Genomic DNA, 24,995 nt, shown 5'->3' with positions numbered 1-24,995 from the left:
TTGAATTATATACAACTTCTCTTTTTAATGAATGAGTCGTAAGGTAAATTAGTTGAAACAGTATTCACTACTAATGACTCCACACCCCACTAATGACATTTGAAAAACAAGTTGGACAAAAGCAGTAAAACATATTATTAAATAACCAGGCATGAGGTGTTTTGAACCAGCATCTCTTGTGTACCAGTTCTCTATGTGGAAACATTTTCACGAGTCATCTGCATAAGCAGCTAGATAACTTTATGCATATCTAATTTACATATCAACCCCCACCTTTAACCTTCATTTGCATGACATCGGGTGAAAAAGCTGTGTTTTCTCGAGTAAAAAATCGAATGGAAACCCAAAAGAGAATTTTACATGAGACATTTTTCTCGAGCAAATGTCTTGAGCTAAAAACAAAATGTGCATGGAAACTCCACCATTGTATTCACAGAGATGCAGTTGTTAGTGGAAGTTTTAGGGGAGGTGGAAGGGGAGGCAGACAAGCTGTGCAGCCAAATTGCTATGCGTATTTTTACTCATTATTATATATTTTTTTTTTAATGCATATAAATATATATATATATATATATACACACACACACACACACACACACACAGTACTGTGCAAAAGTTTTAGGCAGGTGTGAAAAAATGCTATAAAGTTAGAATACTTTCAAAAGTAGACATGTAAATAGATTGTATTTATCAATTAACTAAATGCAAAGTGAGTGAACAGAAGAAAAATCTAAATCAAATCCATATTTGGTGAGACCACCCTTTGCCTTCAAAACAGCATCAATACTTCTAGGTACACTTGCACAAAGTCAGGGATTTTGTAGGCATATAGTAGGTGTATGATTAAGCAATTATACCAAACAGGTGCTAATGATCATCAATTCAATATGTAGTTTGAAACACAATCATTAACTGAAACAGAAACAGCTGTGTAGGAGGAATAAAACTGGGTGAGGAACAGCCAAACTCAACTCACAAGGTGAGGTTGCAGAAGACAGTTTACTGTCAAAAGTCATACACCATGGCAAGACTGAGCACAGCAAAAAGACACAAGGTAGTTATACTGCATCAGCAAGGTCTCTCCCAGGCAGAAATTTCAAGGCAGACAGGGGTTTCCAGATGTGCTGTCCAAGCTCTTTTGAAGAAGCCCAAAGAAACGGGCAACGTTGAGGACCGTAGACACAATGGTCTGCCAAGGAAACTTACTGCAGCAGATGAAAGACACATCATGCTTACTCCCTTCGCAATCGGAAGATGTCCAGCAGTGCCATCAGCTCAGAATTGGCAGAAAACAGTGGGACCCTGGTACACCCATTTACAGTCTGGAGAAGTCTGGTCAGAACTGGTCTTCATGGAAGACTTGTGGCCAAAAAGCCCTACCTCTGAGCTCCAAGCGACTCAACTATTCATGTAAACACAGGAACTGGGTGTAGAAAAATGGCAGCAGGTGCTGTAGCAGGAGGCAGTTTGTTCGTCGAAGGGCTGGAGAGCAGTACACAAATAAGTGTCTGCAGGCAACAGTGAAGCATTGTGGAGGTTCCTTGCAAGTTTGGGGCTGCATTTCTGAAAATGGAGTTGGGTTTTTGGTCAGAATTAATGGTCTCCTCAATGCTGAGAAGTACAGGCAGATACTTATCCATCATGCAATACTATCAGGGAGGCATCTGTTTGGCCCCAAATTTATTCTGCAGCATGACAATGACCCCAAACATACAGCATTTGTCATTAAGAACTATCTTCAGCGTAAAGAAGAACAAGGAGTCCTGGAAGTGATGGTATGGCCCCCACAGAGTCTTGATCTCATCGAGTCTGTCTGGGATTACATGAAGAGAGAGAAGCAACTGAGGCTGCCTAAATCCACAGAAGAACTGTGGTTAATTCTCCAAGATATCTGGGCTAACCTACCTGCCGAGTTCCTTCAAAAACAGTGTGCAAGTGTACCTAGAAGAACTGATGCTGTTTTGAAGGCAAAGGGTGGTCACACCAAATATTGATTTGATGTAGATTTTTCTTCTGTTGTCTCACTTTGCATTTTGTTAATTGATAAATATAAACTATTAACATATCTATTTTTGAAAGCATTCTTACTTTACAGCATTTTTTTCACACCTGCCTAAAGCTTTTGCACAGTACTGTGTGTGTGTGTGTGTATATATATATATATATATATATATATATATATATATATATATATATATATATATATATATATAATATATATATAGCATGTGCGAGGTCTGTGCTGGCTCTTTGATGCATGCATTATCCTACAGGGGGAGGTTGGGATGCATGCATTATCCTACAGGGGGAGGTTGGGAGCCCCATGGGATCCACCTGTCAATCATGGCAATGACAGACAGGTTGTGTTCTCTCTCTCTCTCTCTGTCTCTGAGTAATCGAGAGGCGGGTATTGTGGGGTGCTCGACCAATGAAAGTAATGCTTTGATGTTCCCTCGGTCTTGCCTTTTCTAGGAGAAATAACAGCGGGAGCTCTGTTTTGAAAAACCTAGATTACAAATCATAACAGAACATCAGTGTCTGGAAAAAGAGAGAGGGACTCTGCAGAAGTAGACAGCCGCTGTACAGTGTCTTTGTTTTTATGTTCCCCTAGTGGCATATTATTAGTGTAGCTGAGGAAAGTCTGGCAACCCTGGGTGTGTTAGTGAGGGACCAGCAAAGTGTCTCTGAAACCCGAGCCATACCGGAGAGCAGAGGCTGAGGGATGCTACAAGAAGCAGCACCTTTTATTTGTAGTTTGGTTGCTGTGGTTTAATATTTTCAGTACCTGCGAGTGAAATCGGGACTGTGAAAAGAAACATACCATTGCTGGTAATCACTGCATGCCACCCCATTTACCGTTGTCGGTATTTGGGACCATGACATAACATCGCCCTCTACTGCATTAAATAAATCACTGCACCCCAGAAAAACTGAGTCCTGTGTCCGGTGAATTCCCACACCCTGCCATAATATGTTTGCATATTTATTTATTCATTGTCATCAAATGGTTAACTTCTTTTAGTTTTGGAGAATTTGCTCGATTTATTATAGAGGTGAGGTTAGCTGTACTGGTGAATTGCAATACTTAAGCATTAGTCCTAGTAGGTCTATAGAGGGGGAAAAATAAAGTGTTAGTTCAATTTTTTAGTATTTTATTTTGGTAGTCTGCAGTTGTAGGTTTTAAGGCTCCATAAAATGTGTGTCTTTCAATTGTTTGTCTTACAATTGTGTTGTTTTTTTCTAAGTTTGTTGTAAGTATTAAAAAAAAAAAAAAAAAAAAAAAAAACTGTCTTCCTCTGCCGCTGTTAATAACCCCACCTACATCACTCATATGCTGGACTAGAATTAGAATGCTACACGTGGTCATTTCAGCAGATAAATAACATGACAGGTATCCTATACAAATGTGGTGAGCATTAAAGTAAGGCAAGGATTGCCTTATAATCAATGTATAAACAGTTAAAACAAAGTTAGTGAATTAAAATCTGCATTTCCTATTATTCCTAAATAAAGTTTAGGATCATATGCCTGTGTCTACATGAGACAGTCTGGCGGCACTTAAGATATCTGCATTGCTGTCTAATAGGGACAGGAATGTTAATTGACTGACATTTATGATGACTGAGTCTTGGAACTCATAACACAGCATTACTGAGGGATTAAAGAGGTGTGAATACAGTGTATATGGCATCAGCCTTCCACCTTTGTGCAATTTAGTTTTGCAAACAGATTGTATGTTGTAATTAATTCACCCCATATCTCCTCGACCTTGGAAAGCTGCTTACTTTGAAGTGTGATAACCATGCATTAATTATCTCTCTGCATCATTCCCTTGCTGTGTCTGTCCTTAGCAACAAGGGACACATGCTCAGTGAAAGGGACATTTACAGTGTAACTTAATCGCTTGACTTGAAAAAAGGATGGGATTGATCTCCCTGTCTTCCATCGTCTCAGTTTAGATCCTTTATATTTCTTTGGAATCACATTATAAAAAACATTGTGCCAGAATACTGGATTATTAAGATGCCTGCAGAACACTGGTTATATTATAGACAAGGGCACAGTTGTTGAATAAACAATTCAAACTAATTATTCACTGCGGATGAATTTCAGGTTAGCTTTTTGGAGTGGTGGTTAACAAAGAAATATGCTGTAAGCTTACAAATGTTTTGATTAAAATGTGAGCTTCATGAAGCATTGAAAGTAAATATGAATATAGATATTTTGTAAAATATAAATAGAACACTTTTATGGAAACACACATTTAAATTGCATTTATTTAGTTAAAGCATGTAGACAATTTATGGAATTGTACTGTATAATAACAATTACAAGGTGTAATACACATTGCAATGTGTAATACGACTATAATTTTGTAGAAACTGGTGCACCTAATTTATTTAAATATTGGTACAGTACCACAGTTATTTCAGTTTGTGCCGGATATTATAAAATGAGTATTACAAAATGCAGCCTTATTACAAAACAAGAAAGTACATTGTGTTTTCCAGCAACTGTCATTATGAATAAGATGCTACAGTACTTGATGTTTTCGTTCGGTATTTCACCATTCTGTAATTCACTAATGTGGTTAATTCACTGTTAGTCCATGTTGACAAGTAATTTGGTAATAAAAAAGAAAGCACTCTACTGTTTTAATAATTACTGTTAAAGAGAGGTGGGTTGGGTGAATGCTTGGAAACATGTCATGGGGCCCCACTGCTTTTTTGCCTCATACTAAAGAAAAGTACTGTAACGTGTGTTTCATAAGACAAATATATTTTATGAGAACCTAAAACCTACTAAATTTTAGAAATAATTATTCCATTCTGTTAATATGTGTTACCCATTTAATAACAAATGTATTTGAAAAGTTTTTTGGCTATAAAATGTAGAGACAACATGAGATTAGAAAGTTTAATTTATGTGTTTTTAGCAGGTTTGCTGAAGTGTGGCAGCTATGGCGAGTAAGACAGTGCCATTTTATCAGCGGAAACATAAACACTATGATCAAGACTACCGTAGCACTCAGACAAGATATCTGGTCCAAGAGTACTCTACATCATCATCAAGGTAAGGCTGAAGCAACTGAGGCACGTTTAATGGGTGAATAGCATTATTAACTGGATATATATTACATAATAACACCCCCCCCACACACACACATTATTACACACAGTAATACTTATTCTTCTTCTTTGCATTAATGTATTAACATTTTGACTATACAGCTATGGTCAAAAGTTTGACATAACCTAGAATTTTAGGACATCATTTTTAAAAAAAACAACTAACTATATATATATATATATATAATATATATATATATATATATATATATATATATATATATAATTTAGATATTTTGTTTATTTAACATTTTTTGTTTAAAAAAAAAAAAAAACAAAAAAAAATCATGTAACCAAAGAAACTACAAAATGATGTAGCAAAAGTCTACTGGAAGCCATAATAGTAGTAAAGTAACTCATGTTAGATTTTGAAATGTATGCCAATGCTAAATTCAATGAAAAACAGCAGGCTGTATTTATTAATGACAGGCTATAATACAATGGGCATACTGTGCAAAAAGTACAAAGTGCAGACATTTCGGCCAAATGACCATCGTCATTTTTCAATGAATTTAGAGTTGGCATGCTTTTTTCCTCGGTGTGCGGATCCGTTATGTGGCGTGTTACCTGTATATTGTGGAGATTGATCCACCTGTTAAATACTGCCTGTTGGACATTGCTTTTAAGGCACAGTGAAACGTTTTCAAATTTTGAAATGTCATATTTTTTAATTTTTTGTTAAGTATCTGGAAAAACTACAAAGCAATATGTAATTCAATATGTTAACGTAACATTATTCAGCAGATTTCATTTGACTTTATAAAGTAAAATTAGTTAATTCTATAGGGCGATGCAAAACTTTTGGCCATAGCTGTACTTGCTGTTACCAAGGATTGCAGATTGCCTTTGTAGTCTTTTCAATTAAAACCCGCTAAGAGCCTCGAATTTAATCACTTGTATATCAGAAGCTCAATTCGTAGGACAGCCTCCTATGTGATAAAGCTTTTTGAACACACATGAGAAAACATGCAAGGTCATCATTAAACAGCACATTTTCATTTTAACTTTTGCCATCTTAATTGAAAAGCTCCATTCAAAGGGATTTGTTCTCAAAGCTTGGTAACTTATATAGCAGCATTTATTTTAAGTTTTAACTGTCTGGTAGTTACTGGTTTACTGCTTTTATTTCAAATGTAGAGCTTCCTCTTCAAAATCCAGAACATTGAAATCAGCTCAAGCAGTGGGATCCAGATCTCTTAGGGTTAGCCCCCATTCCAAGAGTCTTTGTTTTGCTCCTGATGAAGAAACAGTGGAACGCACTGTGCCTCCTTTTCCTAACAGGTTTGGTTTACATAATCTATACTTACTAGGTGTACATGCCTATCATGTTGTTAATATATAATATATTTAGTAGACTCTGATATCAATGTGATACAGCCATCTGAAATTTCTTTGTGTCAGATAATGTAAACTTTACTAGATAGTTTGTTTGAGATGGCAGAGTGACATCACATTAGGATTTATAATGTTCAAGCAGAGTAGCCCTAACACAAACTGTTAACAAACCTAATTTAAGTGAAAACATAAAGACTGTCAATTGAAGAAAAAAAATACAAACTCTGCAATGAAAACCTTTTGCAGAAATTCGACTAATTAAACAATACCTACCATTGGTCTATCCTGGACTATTTTAAACAATGCATCCACAAGAAAGATGATGAGGAATTCTAACCCTCTCTCAGATAACTACTACAAGTATTGCATTTTTAAAGGAAATAGCTCATATTTGTTTGCTTTAAACATTGTTAATTAGCCTTTTTTTCTATATTTATATGTTTTTATTCTACTCATAACATTTTAGGACCTAAAGTTATGTTAAGCATGTAACCACAACGACTGATAAACCACCTGCAGGTTAACAAGTTTGTAACCAGGCATTACCTTTGTAAATGCTTCACATTTTATGATTATTTACTAAATATCTTAATTAGATTTCTTCTCAATTTCTGTGTAAAAAGCAAGGTGTTGTTTTATGGATCACCAGGGGTTGGTTTTTCAAAACTTCGAATCGTGATAACAGAGATACGGGTTTTGTAATCCTATATCTCTGATTGAGATTTTACATTTATCAGGATCATTTCAGAAAATGTCACTGCTGGATTATATGCATCCAGATTACAAATAATTGCAATTATTTATTTATTTATTTATTTATTTTAAAGTAATTTCAATGACAAAATATAGGATTACAAAATCCGGATCACTGTTATCCAGATTAGACATTTTGAAAAAATGGCCCCTGCAGTTAGTAAATGATGTTATGGATCAGGTCCTTTGGATCTGGTTTTCATAGCTGATATTAAAGCTTTGGAACTGGAAAAGCAAAGCATGTATACTCTATACAGTATTGTTGAGAGGATACATCCTATAAATAAGCAGAAATAATTATTTTTCAAATTAACTCTACCATTTGATATTTCTTTGAATGGTATGAACAAAGAAAATACATAAATACAGCTTTACATATTAATATACTTCCGTCTTAAAAAGGAAATATCATTACTTTTTAACCAGGGAGAAAATATTCTTGATTTATAATAATGAGATAATATTATTAGTGTTAAATAGCATAAAACCCTAAAACCATTAATCCATGAAGTCATATTGAAAATACGAGGGGATAACTCTCTGATCACACTCTTTGTTTATGCTTACAGAATTGTAGCAGAACAAGAGGAATACCAACGTAAGGTGGTGCATTTTGGCAATGAGTTGTCAGTTTTGGAGCATGAAGTCCGTGAGGCTTGGGAAGCCACGAGACACCAAGTGGACAAACTTGATATTCAAAGAGTGGTAACTATCAAGTTTAAATAGGTGATAATATCAGTTAGTAAACAGGAAGTTAAATGTAATTAATATTTTATTATTTAGTTAGCATTATTTTTCAGCCAAATAGTATTATTCGCTGACCTTTTCACTAGAGGGGTGACTTTGTGTACTAGGAAACATTCCGCAAATGTAGCATTTTGTATATGGAAAACCCTAAAATGTAAGAGTTTTGGCGTCCCTGAGTGCAGGGTCATACACTGATGGTTCTCTTCCTGGTTGTGCAAAGTCGCTGTTCTTTGCTGGGGATTCTGAAGGGAGCATCATATTGGCTCTGGTACAGCCGTGGGTTAGGGAGGCAAAACTGCCAGGGACTGTTTCTCCTCATCATGCTACAGCAAACCCTGCTAGCTAGGTGCACAGTGAGCTCAAAAGTGGATTCCTACAGGACTGACCTTTGTCCTCCAGAGGTCGGTACCTTGCTGACATCCACTCTTGAGTTCCTGGGTGAAAGAGAAGAATCTGCGATCGTGGGATCAGAGGATTCCCATTGAAACTTTAGGTCACCTGAGCTGTGTGAAGAATTGCTGTGATGGGGGATATCCATAATGTCAAAATACCGCAATATGCCGTAATGTATTTATTTTCACGCACTCCCATTACACCAGCCATACTTAACTATCAGTTATGCCCAGGGGTGTTCACTTGATAGAACGTGATATATGATTGTTTTTTTCCTTTTCACTACCAATTAGGTTGAAGAAAAGATGGCTTTAGAGAGGCAGGTTTATGAGGAATGCATGATCCGTGCCCCTGAATTCCTCTTAAGACTGAGGACCCAAACTGTTTGGGAGAAGGCACCACTGAAACTATTCTGCACTGTTGAAGGATACCCTAAACCTATTGTTAAATGGTAAGCCTTATCTATTTGCAATTATTCTCAAGAAGAATTTCAGTAAAACTACAGCGTTGATATAGAGCATAAACACATGAAACTTATGAAATTCAATTTAGAATTAGACATATTTATACAGAATGGCCAATGCATGGAAGTTCTTCAATTGCCCTTTCCTCCACTTATTAACTCTATTGAATAGACCTAGAACAGCTGAATATTGAAATCCACTTATAATGTTTGCATTTTTTGTGTTTTACCATTGCTGTCAATAGTCTCTAGAATTTGATTACATTTTACTTTTACAAATATTTTGCAGGCTTAAAGACAATGTTATAATTGATCTAACAAGTGAACCAGGAAAGTACAGAATTGAGAGTAAATATGGAGTGCACAGCCTGGAAATTCACAGGTGGGTTGTTCAAATGCATGAGCGATCCTAACCCAAACCCTGCAAATTCAAACCTTGGCCACTGTATCTCCTAATATCCACATACTACATGCTGTACTTTACATACTCAAAATGAGTGTAGCAAGTAAAATAAGACACTGATGCAGTATATATATACTATATATATATATATATATATATATATATATATATATATATATATATAGAGAGATATATATAAGAGAGAGAGAGAGAGAGAGAGAGAGAGAGAGACAGAGAGACAGAGAGAGTGAGAGCTCTGTTTTAAACCAGGTGGCAATTGTATTTAAGCGGCTCCATAACTATGTAGAGTTTAGTTTGACTCCCTCTTCCCTGGGGATGGGTCATCCCTGCTTTATCACACTGCTAATTGTCATTACTTCTACAAACCCAGATCCCAGACTTAACCTGTATAATTTACTCAAATGTAGTCCAGAACTGGTACCGATGACCTTTCATACACAGTCAAATACTCCTGGCCAGAAATATAGCCTGTGGAATACTGTGTGTGCCCAAAAGACCGCTTTGCATAGGCAACCCCTAAAAAATATTGTTTTCATAAAGTTTGTCAACATTTTAAAAAAATACCAAGACTTGTTTATGTTTATATATAATATATATCTAATGTATATATATATATATATATATATATATATATATATATATATATATATATAATATATATATATGACTATATAAGGAAATTCCACTTTCAATTCCCAATCCAAGGTTATGGTTAAGGTTTTCTTTTGTAGAAAAATACACTGAATGGACTTACTCTTCAAGAGTCTCCAGCTGCTCATACCAAGTCATCTGATCCATGTCCTCCAAAAACAGCTTGCAATATCTTGGCTGCCACCTTGTCAGTAGGTCAGTTGTGAATCAGCTGGAATCAGCTGCAAGGTGTGTAAAAATACCATGTTCCACTTGAAGCACAAAACAACTTCAAAAAAGGGAAATTAATCCAGAACTATTTGAAGACCCGTTTTAGGCATTTAAATACTTTAAAGTTAACAACGACATTCTAAAATTAAAATAATAAAAAAGTTGTCATGTATCACTTAAAATGTATCTATTTTTGGTATAGTTTCAGCAGCACCAGGTTTGAGTGACATGGAAATTGTCCTTTAATCTGGGAAGTTCTACCAGAAAATACTGAGGCAAACTGATAACACTGTATAAGATGTCAAGGCTTTGTGTTGCTATTTAGCATCCTTGGTCACTTTTTTTGTAACAATTGTATAGCTGTATTTAGCATCCATATCACTTTAGCAATCACCTTTGGGCTCCTTCCCATTACATACAAACAGTACAGGACAAGTCTTGTTTTCCTTTTTTGTATTGCTCCTTATTGAAAATTGATTGCAAACTAGGAAACATTGTTTTATTTGTTTAATCTCAGATGTGAAGTTCGTGATACTGCTCAGTACACTGCAATTGCAACTAATGTCCATGGACAGATATCTACTAATGCTTCAGTGATTGTCAAAAGTAGGTATTTCTGGGTATTTGTAAAGTAAACATGATTTATTGGCATCATTCTTTTTTCTATACTTATGGATACCTTCCTTGTTAATGAAAAAGCTCTTACTGCTTTATAGGGCTCCGAGTTGATGAAGAGCCTTACCACTCGGTGATGCTGCCAGTCCAGCGTAAGTGTTTGCTATAAAATCAGAATCACATAGTTTAACAGAGACATATTGAACTGAATCTATGTCTATGCAGTTGTTGGTTGGATTTCCTCTCATTTTATTACATGAGAGGGAGACATCCAAGGTTATACAGGTACTTCATTCTTAGTAAAAAAAAAAAACTTTTTGATTATCCACCTAACATTTTACTTTTATTTAATTTTATTTTTTAAGTAATAGTAAGCTAACTGTTTGGCATGTGAATTAACAAATTATCATTCCTTCTCCTTAAGTTCCTGTGCTGCCTGAAATAACTTACTCTAAAATTGATATCGTGTTTCTGGAGAAGTTTGATGTGACCTTCGGCACTGAAGGAGACACTCTTACTCTGGTCTGCAAAATGGTGATTGCACCTGAACTGACCAATCTCCAGGCAGATGCTCAGTGGTACAGAGATGGTAAGGAAGCATTTTCAAATTAATATAATTTAAAAGTTCTCAAAAAAAAGGGTTAATAATTACAGAGTACAAGTTTGCTTTAGGATGTCATTTGATTTGTAAGGATTGAGCTCTGGTGGAAATAAGAATTTCAAGTTTTTGAAAGAGAAAACATGTTTTTTATGCACAGGGCCAGATTAAGTTTAATGGGAGCCTGGGGTTGTTATAATTCTGGGGGCCTCCAATTTGAATATTCTGCTTCTGCTTTGCAGCATCCCTCTTATATTTCCATAAGTGCTGCTTTGTCAGACATTTACAGTTCTGATCTGTGTCACGTTTGTGTCGCTATGGAGCGCCATTTGTGCCAAAATTATCCAGACGTTAATTTGTCAGTTTGTTTGTCAATTCATGAATTGGTCTGTTTGTCCAGAAGTTCGTCCATAAATTCGTCTTTTCAAAAAGTAATTCATAAACTTATTTGTTAATTTGTGTAATAATTATTTAATGGAATAGAGCAGGATCAGGTTTCTCATCAGATCAACATATGATGTTCTCCCATCACCACAGAACCTAAACCTCTGGGTGGGTGAGGATCTCTCATATCCTTTGTGTTCATCACCTGCAACATTAAGGCACATTTTGACAAGGTGTAAGGTGGGTCTTAGTCAAGGACGGTTTACTTGGCAGCATGACCAGGTGTTGCGATGTTTGGCTTTAGCATTGGAAGACCAGCGTAACCTGACCAATAAGTTGCCACCAGTTCCATCAAAACATTACACACAAAATACAATATTCCTCCAAGAGAGCAACCACCAAGAAAAGGTGTTAAAACCAAGCCTCACCCAGGACAACTGGAAGCTGCTAGGGACTGGAAGATGCTGGCAGATGTTGATCAACGGCTTATTTTTCCACCTGGGATTGCCACCACTAACCTTCGACCAGACATTGTCTTGTTGTCTGGATCAGCAAGCCTTGTTCATCTGGTAGAGTTAACAGTGCCATGGGAAGATGCTGTGGATGAGGTGTATGAAAGGAAGAAACTTTGATATACTCAACAAGCTGCTGAAGCGGAACAGCGAGGATAGAGAGTCCAAGTTTAGCCAGTGGATGTGGGTTGTCGAGGATTTTTGGCACACTCTACAAACTGGTTTCTCAGAGATGTCAGGTTCAGTGGCCAAGTGTTGCGTCACACAGTGAAGAACTTATCTGAAGCAGCAGAAAGGACCAGCAAATGATTGTGGTTGAGACAGAAAGATTCTGGATGGAGATCTCAAGCACAATAGAAAGAAAGCAACGCTGATGTACAGGTAAGTAAGCTGGGCTGAGCTGAGTGGGGGATGGAGGGGGGTGATGCTGGGACGCCAGAAACACTGTTGAGCCCTCTAGAGGTGTCGTGGGCTAGTCGATGAAACACCAAGGATAGAAGGTGCCCACTTGAAGACCCCAGAGATGTACCCTACTACACAATCCAGACAGTTGTCATGCTGATGCGCTGGGGAGACTGCACTGTTGTTGATACCTAGAGCCAGCATCACAGCCTTAATGTGTGCTGATGCGCTAGGAAGGCAAAGTATGGCTGATCCCTGGAGCCAGCATTACACTTCAGCCATCAACACCAGGCAGAAGGATATCTACATCAACAGATGGAAAGAAACACAAATGGTTGGATATGCAGATGGATCTCCACCCATTTTGGTTGGTGCTGATTTGAACTTGGGAGAGCCGAGTTCAAATCAACATGAAGTTTTAACATCTACTCTCATGTAATGGAAATCTTAATTAATTTGTCAATTCATTAATAGAAAGGCTGTACAGACTTTAGTGTGAAGCATTTGCTCAGTGCTTGACCTATAAATTTCCTATCAACCAGACAAACTTCCCTGCAAACTTCCCAACAAACAACAAAATTTCTTACACCTCCATTGACTCTCCATATAATTTTTTTTGCCAAACTCTCTATATGTACCACAATGCTTTTCATACAATGAGAAGAAAGTTTCCATTGAAAACCAGCAGAGTCGAGTATGTTGTTAAATAGAATATCTTTTGAAATGCCCTTACTAATAAACTGCAATATTATCGGCTGAAGCAGTTTTGAGTGAGGCTGGATTTTCATTGGTTAAAATATTAGTGTGTCTTCCAATTGGCTAGAAAGGTTGCAGTGTTTTCGGCACAGTACAAGATTGAAGGTTGGAAGTTTGTCTGTTTGTTGGGAAGTTTGTCTGGTTGATTGAAAATTTGCAGGTCAAGCGCCTGGCAAACGTTTCAAACTGAAATATGTACCGCCTTTCGTATTAATGAATTGACAAATTGACAAATTCATTAATTAGATGAATTAACAAATACGTTAATGAATTACTGTATGAATTGACTAATTTATGGATGAATTGGTGGACAACTGGACAAGTTAATTGACAAACGAATTGACAAATTAATGGCTAGATAGTTCTGCACAAATGGTGCTCCATACGTCGTAGCACAACTGATAAAACTGGCACGTGACTTGATCGCAGGTCCTAGTCCCTGCTCCTCCAACGCAGTACGGCTTGGTAAAACAAATGTTGTTCTGATGCATACTGTCACATATCATACTGTTTAGATATTGTAGATATATATCAGTATATATATATATATATATATATATATATATATATATATATATATATATATATATATATATATAATATATATATATATATATATATATATATTATATATATATACACAGTACTGTGCAAAAGTTTTAGGCAGGTGTGAAAAAATGCTATAAAGTAAGAATGCTTTCAAAAATAGACATGTTAATAGATTATATTTATCAATTAACAAAATGCAAAGTGAGTGAACAGAAGAAAAATCTAAATCAAATCCATATTTGGTGTGACCACCCTTTGCCTTCAAAACAGCATCAATTCTTCTAGGTACACTTGCACAAAGTCAGGGATTTTGTAGGCATATAGTCAGGTGTATGATTAAACAATTATACCAAACAGGTGCTAATGATCATCAATTCAATATGTAGGTTGAAACACAATCATTAACTGAAACAGAAACAGCTGTGTAGGAGGAATAAAACTGGGTGAGGAACAGCCAAACTCAGCTAACAAGGTGAGGTTGCTGAAGACAGTTTACTGTCAAAAGTCATACACCATGGCAAGACTGAGCACAGCAACAAGACACAAGGTAGTTATACTGCATCAGCAAGGTCTCTCCCAGGCAGAAATTTCAAGGCAGACAGGGGTTTCCAGATGTGCTGTCCAAGCTCTTTTGAAGAAGCACAAAGAAACGGGCAACGTTGAGGACCGTAGACGCAGTGGTCGGCCAAGGAAACTTACTGCAGCAGATGAAAGACACATCATGCTTACTTCCCTTCGCAATCGGAAGATGTCCAGCAGTGCCATCAGCTCAGAATTGGCAGAAAACAGTGGGACCCTGGTACACCCATCTACTGTCCGGAGAAGTCTGGTCAGAAGTGGCCTTCATGGAAGACTTGCGGCCAAAAAGCCATACCTCTGACGTGGAAACAAGGCCAAGCGACTCAACTATGCACGAAAACACAGGAACTGGGGTGCAGAAAAATGGCAGCAGGTGCTCTGGACTGATGAGTCAAAATTTGAAATATTTGGCTGTAGCAGAAGGCAGTTTGTTCACCGAAGGGCTGGAGAGCGGTACACGAATGAGTGTCTGCAGGCAACAGTGAAGCATGGTGGAGGTTCCTTGCAAGTTTGGGGCTGCATTTCTGCAAATGGAGTTGGGGATTTGGTCAGAATTAATGGTCTCCTCAATGCTGAGAAGTACAGGCAGATACTTATCCATCATGCAATACCATCAGGGAGGCATCTGATTGGCCCCAAATTTATTCTGCAGCATGACAACAACCCCAAACATACAGCGAAAGTCATTAAGATCTATCTTCAGCGTAAAGAAGAACAAGGAGTCCTGGAAGTGATGGTATGGCCCCCACAGAGCCCTGATCTCAACATCATCGAGTCTGTCTGGGATTACATGAAGAGAGAGAAGCAACTGAGGCTGCCTAAATCCACAGAAGAACTGTGGTTAGTTCTCCAAGATGTTTGGGCCAACCTACCTGCCGAGTTCCTTCAAAAACTGTGTGCAAGTGTACCTAGAATTGATGCTGTTTTGAAGGCAAAGGGTGGTCACACCAAATATTGATTTGATGTAGATTTTTCTTCTGTTCACTCACTTTGCATTTTGTTAATTGATAAATATAAACTATTAACATGTCTATTTTTGAAAGCATTCTTACTTTACAGAATTTTTTCACACCTGCCTAAAACTTTTGCACAGTACTGTATATATATATATATATATATATATATATATATATATATATATATATATATATATATATATAAAAACATTGGCCCTGCTTATGCATATTCATGAACCTGTCTACCTCCCTTTTCGTCTAACGTCAGCCCTTTCCCTGGGGATAATTCCCTCCCACCATCCTTCACGCAGCCAGGAACTAATTTTGTTCTGTTATTGCCTTAATTGTTCTTTCCCTGCTGAAACAGACACATTCTCACATAAGCACATCTTTATAATTGCTCTAGGGTTGCCATCTCTCACAGTTAATTGGAATGCCATCACTGAAGCCAGACAGGAACTGTGAGTGAAGGGTACAAATACCTACTAATTAGTTGGGTATCCCAATTACCTCTTCATAAGTTAGACCCACACTGTCAGCATTTAAGCCAGATAGAGAAAAATAAAAAGAAAGATCATTTTCTCAAGTAAGGAATACAAAAAACAGGCCTCACAAGTCCCTTGACTTTAATAGCTCTACAGCTTATTTAATGTTCTTACTCCATGTCCAATAATACTCCTGGGTCTTCCATTTATTAAATCCTGTAAAGCAAACTCCCTTGTAGTCCCTCTGGCAACTTCAGTCCATATTAATCCCTTCTTTACATCGGCCAGCTTGTCAAGAGCCATGAATTGCACAAATCATTGAAACAAATTCTATTTATTTATTTATTTATTTTTAATGAAGAGTTCTTTTTCACCTTAAAAAAAAATGGAGTAAACACTTTTTAAATATGCTTCAAATAGGTTTCATAGACCTTGACTAACATTAATCTTACTAATTATACTACCTAATGTAAACATGTTTTATTGTTCCACATCCACAACATCTGTCTGCAATAATCTACCTTATACTGTTTAAAATAAAACATTAGACTGCCCAGTTTTTATTTTAATTTGTAAAATGCACACTGCTGCAAACAGATGTGGGGAACTTGAACAAAAACTGTGTAATGATCCAATTATTTCTGTCTTAGCAAAGGCTGTGTTAACTAGAGCAGTAATATTTACTGGGTATCCTACTTGTTTGGGTGTACAACAAAGTAAGAGTTTTTTTTTTTCTTCAGATGTTCGTATCAAGGAATCAAAATGGGCAGAAATGAAGTTCGGAGCTGGTGTTGCTAGATTGACTCTGACTCATCTTAATAAGGATGATGAGGGCTTGTACACATTGCGCATGGTTACCAAGGGTGGAAATTCTCAGCACAGCGCCTACATATTTGTAAGAGGTATAAAACCTTTTTTTAATATTGTACTTTTTTTTTCAAATTAAATGATATTATTATTATTATTATTATTATTATTATTATTATTTTATTATTATTATTATTATTATTATTATTAGTCGTAGTAGTAGTAATAATAGTATTGTTGTTGTTATTTGTTTAAAAAATATGCGAGAACTAAATACATTAATAAATATATGTATTATGTAGACATAAGTAAATATTCTGGTTACTGAAATTCATATTGGAAGTTTTAGAAACTTCATATCATTACAAATTGATACTCACTCACTATCCCTTCCATCATCCAGACAGGTCTGTTGGCTGTTCTGCTGGGAATACCCCAGTAACTTAACATGTATTTGTTTTATATATTACAGATGCTGAATCAACAGTAGCTGGAGCCCCTGGAGCTCCTATGAGTGTTAAAATCCATGATGCTAACAAAGATTATGCCATTGTATCCTGGAAACCACCAAATATCACTAGTGAGAGCCCAGTCACTGGATACTTTCTTGATAGGTAATTTCTTTCACAGAATTGCATTTTAAATATGAAATATATATTGCATTGATCCGTTCTTATGCAAAAGCCTATTTCAATTCCTTTGACAACATTGTATGATGTATGCATTCCAATGCAGTAAGCTTTAAAGTATGATCAGCATCAAATTAAATACCTTTTTTTTTTTTTACAATACAAAATATCATTATATTTTTAAAAAAAAAATCCCATAACATGAAACATTTTCAGATCAGCTATATATTAATTCAGTGTTCAAGATAACTTACATTGAGTCACAGCTGAACTGATTATTAGACAACAGCTATACATTAACTAAATACAGTTTTTCTTCTAGTTATTTGTATTTTTAAAATTGTGTTTTGCAGATGTGAAGTTGGAACTGAAAATTGGATTCAGTGCAATGACTCGCCCATTAAAATCTGTAAATACCCAGTTCATGGTTTAATTGAAGGGCGCTCATATATTTACCGGGTGAGGGCAGTGAACAATAAAGGCATCAGCAGGCCTTCCAGAGTTTCTGAAGCTGTAGCAGCCCTTGATCCTGCTGACTTGGCTAGACTGCAAGGTAAGAATACACAGGGAGAATATTCCAATCATAGCTATAAAACACCCAACAAAAGTTTAAAAGTCGATCATTGAATATATTACATTTGTTTTAGCATTTCTAAAAAAAAAAACAACAAACAAACAAACAAAAAAAACTGTCTGGAAATGTGAAGTGCACAGATCACCTGTTTTTTGGAGACTATGGGATTGTTTAATACACTTTATAAATCATGTTTTCATCATCAATCAACATTTAAGTATATTTGTGTTTTTTATATGACACTCACAGGTATGGGTTACTGTCTCTGTATCTTGGTATGGCTACTAAATTGTAGCTGGGTTGCTATCCAGATACCTAACACGACTACCTGATAGCCTGTGCATATGCAACAGTACATTTGCACAGCTGTTTTCTGTGCTTATATTATCAATGTGCTGTGCTTTTATCTGAACAGTCATTCATCTGGAAAGAGGAAAACAAACTGTGATGGGTCAAGATGAACTGGAAGGTAATGTGTGTTTCATATTGTTTACCATAATATGCATTTTAACAGAATCAACAACATTATGTATAAACATTTGCTGAATACATTTAAGTACTAAGAAGTAAATACATGCAACAGTATGACATATATACACAACACAGTACATACTCACAATCACAAACTGTAATTGTGTGCCAAGTGCATGTTTTAAATATTAATGAACGGTAAATACAGTATAACAACATGTACTTACAGTTCTTTGAAGTGTACCCAAGAAAACTTAGTGCCCTAACAGTTCTGTGGTATTGAAACACACAAATCAGTATTTATCTGCCATGGAATTGCTAATCCACACTAAACTTCCTATTAACACAGTGATATATTAATCCTGTAGGTGATGCAAAGATCCCAGGGCCTGTCACCAATGTACATGCTTCAGAGACAAGCAAAATATATGTTGTGCTCAGCTGGGAACCACCTGCTCCACGTGGCAGGGAATCATTGATGTACTACATTGAGCAGGTATTTAACCCCTTCCTCTGAGTTTCACAATGAATCACGTCAACACGCTGGCTGAAAAGTAGATTATATTTTGGTTTTATGGATGTATGTACTGTTCAACACTGCAGAAACAGATTTGTCAATGTCAAACTGGGTTTATGTTAAGAAAGAAAGACATGTATAAAAAATAAATAATACATTGTTATAAAAACAAAAGAAACACTCAGTACAAATCGATTTTATATAATGAAGTGTATACAATAGTGTTTTTAATTCATATTTGATTTAATTATCTGGAGGATCTGAAATGTGAAACTATATTATAAATGCATATAAATCTGACACTGTTTTAGCAAAGGCAAATGCATTGTTTGATGATCTGTTTAAAATCATAGTAATGCATCTATAAAGGTTTTATTTAAAAAAAACTGTAAAAAAAAACAAAAAAACAATAATAATAAACACAGCAATACATAACGTGCAACTAATTATAAAACTCATGGTCATTATTTTATAACATAAAATTACTATTTGCACTAATAATAAAACAATATCTCAGGCATTATCTAGTTCTAGGAAATTATTTTAATGCCATAAAGGTGTCATAGAAAACCTGCTTAAACCCTATTAACTACTAATGAAGTTACCTCAGATATTCAGCCTCGTTTCTGGTCGTCACTTCATTTGTACTATGTCTTTAGTCTACATCTAGGGAGGGAGGGGTTATTGCAACTCTGAATCACCTTGCAATTGTTTCTTTCAGTCCATGGTTGGTAGTGGAAACTGGCAAAGAATTAACTCTGAGATTCCTGTGAGATCTCCTCGATATGCTGTATTTGACTTGGCAGAGGGAAAGCAATACCTTTTCCGTGTGCTCGCTGTTAATAAGTTTGGTATCAGTAATGCGTCCGAGCCTACAGCACCTATTCAACTTCAGGAGCTCTATGGTAATATTCATGTTAATATTTTATTTGCTCAATGTGCTGCAGCCTATTGGATTTCAGTAAATGTATCCTTTTCTATCCTGTTGCATGCCAGTATGGTACATTTCCTGAACATGCTGTCTATAGAATAAATTGCAGGAAAGAATCAATACTGCAATCACATATATGAAATACCTAGTGTTGCTCATTAGATATAATACAGACAACCTCGGTTAACTCCACACCCCATGGGGATACCATTTTAGTGTTGACTTATCCAAGGTGTTGAGTTAACTACGGGTGCGCATGAGCCATGGCATTAACATGCATATAAGTAACAGAACTAACACCTTTACAGTATTTACAAGTTTAGTTTTAGCTAAATGTCTGCAACGCCTCCCCAGTCACGGGAGTGTACAGACACTGCACAAGCAGCACACTCCTGCCTAATTCTAAAATATCACAAGATGTAGAGCGACTACGCCACTTCAGTGCGATAAGCCACAGAACAAATTATATAAGATCCTTTTGGTTCATTTTATTCAGATAACAGATCTAAAAATGAACTGAAACACATTTAAGCAAGGTTTTTATAGTTATTTAAAGTCTTTATTTAAAAAATGCTTTACTTGAATATCAATCAATCTTTATTTTATATAGCGCCTTTCATAGTGGACCACCATCATAAAGGGGTTTACAAGATGCAGTAAAAACAAGAAAATCCATCCATAAAAATGATATATAATAAAAAAAAAAAAAAAAAAAAAAAAACAATGCATAATACATTAAATACAGTGGAAGATACATAATACATGATAGTAGCATAATACATGAAATAGTACACTAAATACAGTGGAAAGTGCATAATACATGATAGTAGCTGCTTGATAGTATTTCACAGGCACTATTTTCTGTTGTGGAAAGTTATACCTCAAAATGTTAATACATCTTTAGAAAGAATATAGATTTCTCTTTTTTTTTATATATAAAACGTTTATGAATCCATTTTATAAATACAATAAGGCACTTGAGGGCATGTGCTGGAATTGACACTTCTTGGTTTGTTGTAGGCACCGTGCCTTATTGCTTAATTATAATCCAGGGCTGGTAATGGAATGTAAAACATTGTGATTGGTCGAGCAAGGTTCCATCTGTCTGTGTTTTGGATGAACATCACAATTGGAGCCTTGTTACATATTCTAAAACACTACGCTGCCTCATAGAACTTAAAGTACTGGTAGCCATCCTGTTACTCACTTACAGTTACAGATGTACAGCTGTAACTATGAAACTGAGTGACCAATTACCTACAAAAAATCACAAAGCAGTAAGTAGACATGCTGATTTAGATGAAGAACAATTAAATGAACTGAAAGAGAGAAAAACAGAAATAAATACTCACTCACCCCAACCTTTGTCACTTCAAAATAATATATTTTTAACAGTTTGTAAAGGCTAAAGAAAAACACAAAAAGACACTTACGCACATTATCCACCCCTTTCTGACACAGACCTTGAATAATTACAGAAATCCGAGACGTCGTTGAATGTGTTTTTATTCCTCCTGTCTGTTCTGTTCAAACTGTATGTCTGCACTGAGTGAAAGGAAGAAATTAAATAACTCAGTGACATCTCAACTCTGCCCCCTGATATACCTTTTCAAAGGCAATTTCTTTCACATATTTTAATGAAATTAATGTACTCAGTTTAAGTGTGTAGTTCAAAGTTATACATGGGATTACTTTATTGGCGTAAGGATATTTAATAAAGAAAACAAATATGTTTTCCCCCTAAACATGATTTACGCTTTTTTTTTCTTTTTTAAATCCACTGTTTTATCTGGATTACAAATGCAGTAAGCCCTTTCAGGGCGTCCGTACACGTTGAACATACAGACTTTTTGGGGGTTAGAAGCACTTGACTTTGTCTCGTGCCTCACAACACCCTGAGGCATCCATATATTCAACGTATATGGATGCCCTGTCAGGCCTTATTGCATACATATATATATATATATATATATATATATATATATATATATATATATATATATATATATATATATATATATATATATATATATTCAGGGGTGGTAAAACTTCCTGACCCTACAAGCCACATACCAAAATTTTCCAAAATGGCGAGAGCCGCAAGACACATCTGTAAAACATGAAATGTCCGTGAGCAAGACATTTAGAATACTAGCACTGTTCATTTTTTTTTTTAATTCTCTTGAATATTATAACAGAATCTTGCACTTACTCTGTGCAGTAGTTGTTATCTCTTGATGGCAGCAAAATACCCAATAACAAGGGAGAACATTGCAGAGCCTTACAGTTTATGTGTCATTTGAATTTGCATTCCATTATTTCTGTTTATACTGTATGTATTACACACTTTAAATGAAATATATTCAGTTATTATGATGCAAAATATGATAATTGCCCTGATTTCACCAAAAACACCACATAAATATACATTTTTGTAAGGATTCTTTTTGTATCCCTGAACATCTGAGTGCTGGGTTTTAAAAAATAAAACACACAAACAAAAAAAAAAAAAACACTGCAGCGTGTATTAAATACTTTTGAGAGCTTTCCTGGATGACAAATACACTGTATTTATTTTGAAAGGGATTAAAGTACCTGCTCATGATGACACTTGAGATATGTAAGCATGATATTCATTTTAGACCTACAATATAACATTTAAACATGCATTATTTAGTCTCGCACCAACATGCCAATTTTATAAAAAGATTCATTCATCTGAATAAGGACGTTTGGCATGAGCGATTTTCCATTCCATACATGCCTTGCTGAAAGAAGCATCTGCTGACTACTGAGGCATGCTTAAGTCTGATCCAGGAAGATATTCAGATGAAAATTTGTTGTGTTTTATTTCATAATGATGTTTGATGTTGTTTGCCTACAGACTGCCATTCTAGCTTAAAGCCTCACACTTTTGTTTATTACTCATGGAAGATTTACTCAATGCCATTGTCTCCACGAAACTTAGAAATATATGAAATTTACTTTCAAATGCATATCCTGCTTTCACTCGAGGTGATCGAAATACGCATGCGCCAGTGGACAGCATCGAGAGCTATCAAGTGACGAAATGTCCTTGCAGTGAACATGCAGGCTCAAAGAAACAGATGAGATAGAAGGGAACAAAAGAAAGAATAATTAACACAAATTAATGCAGCGAAAAAAATAATAAACTTGTGTTTATTTTTCCTTTTTCTCTCTTCATTTTTGTTTATTATTCTTTCTTCAGTTCATCCGAAAAACATATATAATGTGTCTGTATATAAAATATGTGTGCCTATTTAACAATTAAATGTATTTGATACAGGTGCACCTTCTGCTCCTGGTTGCATTCTGGCTACAAGAAATACCAAAACATCTGTTGTTGTGCAGTGGGATCCCCCAAAACAAGCTGAAGGACTTATTGGCTATTACATTGACTCCAGCATAGTAGGATCAAAACACTGGGAAGCATGCAACCACAAACCAGTAAAACACACCAGGTAAGTTATTTAATAACCAGAAACTCTTGAAAACTACAGGTACAAAAACTGCATTTACTATTCTTTTCTACTTAACACATGTTGTGAGGATGAACACCATACATTGAGAACGTACTGTATATTACTTAATTTCCCTATTCTTAAAATGTTGCTGTACTGTACATGTATGTAGAAACAGTGTAGCTACAGTGTGGTTAATGTACCTAGAGTAACTGCTTTAAATGTATTAATTGACTGTAATCAAATACAGTAATACTTATTATATTTAGATAAAGATACATGTAAAATAATAATCTTTTCTTTAGGTTTGTGGTTCATGGCCTGACCAGTGGACAGAATTTCATCTTCCGTGTGAAGGCTGTAAACGATGTGGGCTTCAGTGAGGAATCCCAGGAATCATCCCCCATCAATGTGCAAGCTGCTCTTAGTAAGTACTGTACTGGAAAGAAGATTGTAGTTGACACTCAAATCTTGTTCTGATGCAGGTAGAGAAAGCAAGTTTAGTTTACAGCAGGGGCTTAGCTAGGAATGGAAATTTGGGTGGGACCCAACTTCGAGTGGACGGGCAAGTACCAAAGATCTGACATCACATGAAATAGTTTACATTACAAACATAATTTAAATCAATTAAAACTCTGAAAACATCAAATAACTCCCCGGGGTTTGAGCAGAGCAAAGTTGCCAAGACTGAAAATGTATGGTGCTGAGTGAAGCAAGGTGAACATTTTTTGCAGTTTATAACAGTAATTGCATGTAACAGTACAAATACAAAGCACATATGCATACAACCTACAGAAACAAACACACTGTGCACAATAATTGCAAAAACCATTTCATTTGACCAAAAAAAACTAAAAAATATCCCTAAACAAAAAAGCTGTATTGCTTTTTTTCTTAGCTGTATTGCAATCTCTTATCTATGTTGTAACAAATTGTTGCCTCTGTAACTTGCCCTGCATAAGGGCGTCTGTCAAGCAAAAATTAAAAATCAGTCTAATGTTCTGCTGCCTTCAAACCAAAACTAACGTCTTCTCTGTGCTGAGAATACCTCGTTTCCAGCTAAATATGGGTACTTTCGTTTTCACTGCATTTTTCTCAGGTATAGCTAAACAAAGATATTGTTTGGCTACAAAAACCGTAACAAGCAGACAAAAACAGATTTTTTTAAAAAAAAATCTTGAGTGACAAATTCAGCAACATTTTCAAGTTTTTTAAGTTAAAGGCAAACCTTAATGACAAAAACAAAGATTTTGTATTTCTTTACATTTCTATTACTACATTGGACTAACTATGAAGTTTTAAAACCACAGATACCTTCAAATTATTAATAAATTGTAACATCATACATGCCACTGACTCGTTAGGTCATTGTAGTATGACTCAAACACCATCTTAAAAATATTTTTAAGATGGAAAAAGACAGCAATTTTAATCTATTTGTCAGCGTTCGACCAGTTGTCTTAATCCTAGTCACTCAACCCTTTCTTCTAAACTAAAATCTTAAGTGTGCATATTTGCTTTACCATGTTGACTGCTGCACTACTACTAACTTACTTTAAAAATGCACATTAAAATAAATGTATGGGACAATAGACTTTCAAATGCCTCCCAAGCTGTCAATCAAACGTGGCCTGCACATGATT

General features: G+C 35.7%; 1 protein-coding gene across 2 annotated transcripts in view; it reads left to right on the top strand.

The window, feature by feature from the left end:
* The window catches only part of LOC121315762 (myomesin-2-like), a 48,665-nt gene that overhangs the window by 4,756 nt on the left and 18,914 nt on the right, over nucleotides 1–24,995 (top strand). Inside the window, exons 2-17 of one of the 2 annotated variants that reach the window (XM_041250143.1) lie at nucleotides 4,937–5,073; nucleotides 6,267–6,410; nucleotides 7,787–7,922; nucleotides 8,651–8,808; nucleotides 9,110–9,202; nucleotides 10,623–10,711; nucleotides 10,822–10,872; nucleotides 11,145–11,309; nucleotides 16,682–16,843; nucleotides 17,221–17,362; nucleotides 17,731–17,930; nucleotides 18,367–18,420; nucleotides 18,791–18,918; nucleotides 19,661–19,844; nucleotides 23,178–23,352; nucleotides 23,658–23,779. In XM_041250143.1, the coding sequence (XP_041106077.1) occupies nucleotides 4,961–5,073; nucleotides 6,267–6,410; nucleotides 7,787–7,922; nucleotides 8,651–8,808; nucleotides 9,110–9,202; nucleotides 10,623–10,711; nucleotides 10,822–10,872; nucleotides 11,145–11,309; nucleotides 16,682–16,843; nucleotides 17,221–17,362; nucleotides 17,731–17,930; nucleotides 18,367–18,420; nucleotides 18,791–18,918; nucleotides 19,661–19,844; nucleotides 23,178–23,352; nucleotides 23,658–23,779 (2,116 nt within the window). In that variant the 5' untranslated portion in view covers nucleotides 4,937–4,960. The remainder of the gene's footprint in view (nucleotides 1–4,936; nucleotides 5,074–6,266; nucleotides 6,411–7,786; nucleotides 7,923–8,650; nucleotides 8,809–9,109; nucleotides 9,203–10,622; nucleotides 10,712–10,821; nucleotides 10,873–11,144; nucleotides 11,310–16,681; nucleotides 16,844–17,220; nucleotides 17,363–17,730; nucleotides 17,931–18,366; nucleotides 18,421–18,790; nucleotides 18,919–19,660; nucleotides 19,845–23,177; nucleotides 23,353–23,657; nucleotides 23,780–24,995) is intronic. The other variant, XM_041250144.1, reaches the window with a different exon arrangement.

This window comes from Polyodon spathula, chromosome 5 (assembly GCF_017654505.1).
Source record: "Polyodon spathula isolate WHYD16114869_AA chromosome 5, ASM1765450v1, whole genome shotgun sequence".
In the NCBI taxonomy this organism is placed as follows: Eukaryota; Metazoa; Chordata; class Actinopteri; order Acipenseriformes; family Polyodontidae; genus Polyodon; species Polyodon spathula.
This window is presented reverse-complemented; position numbering and strand designations above follow the sequence as displayed.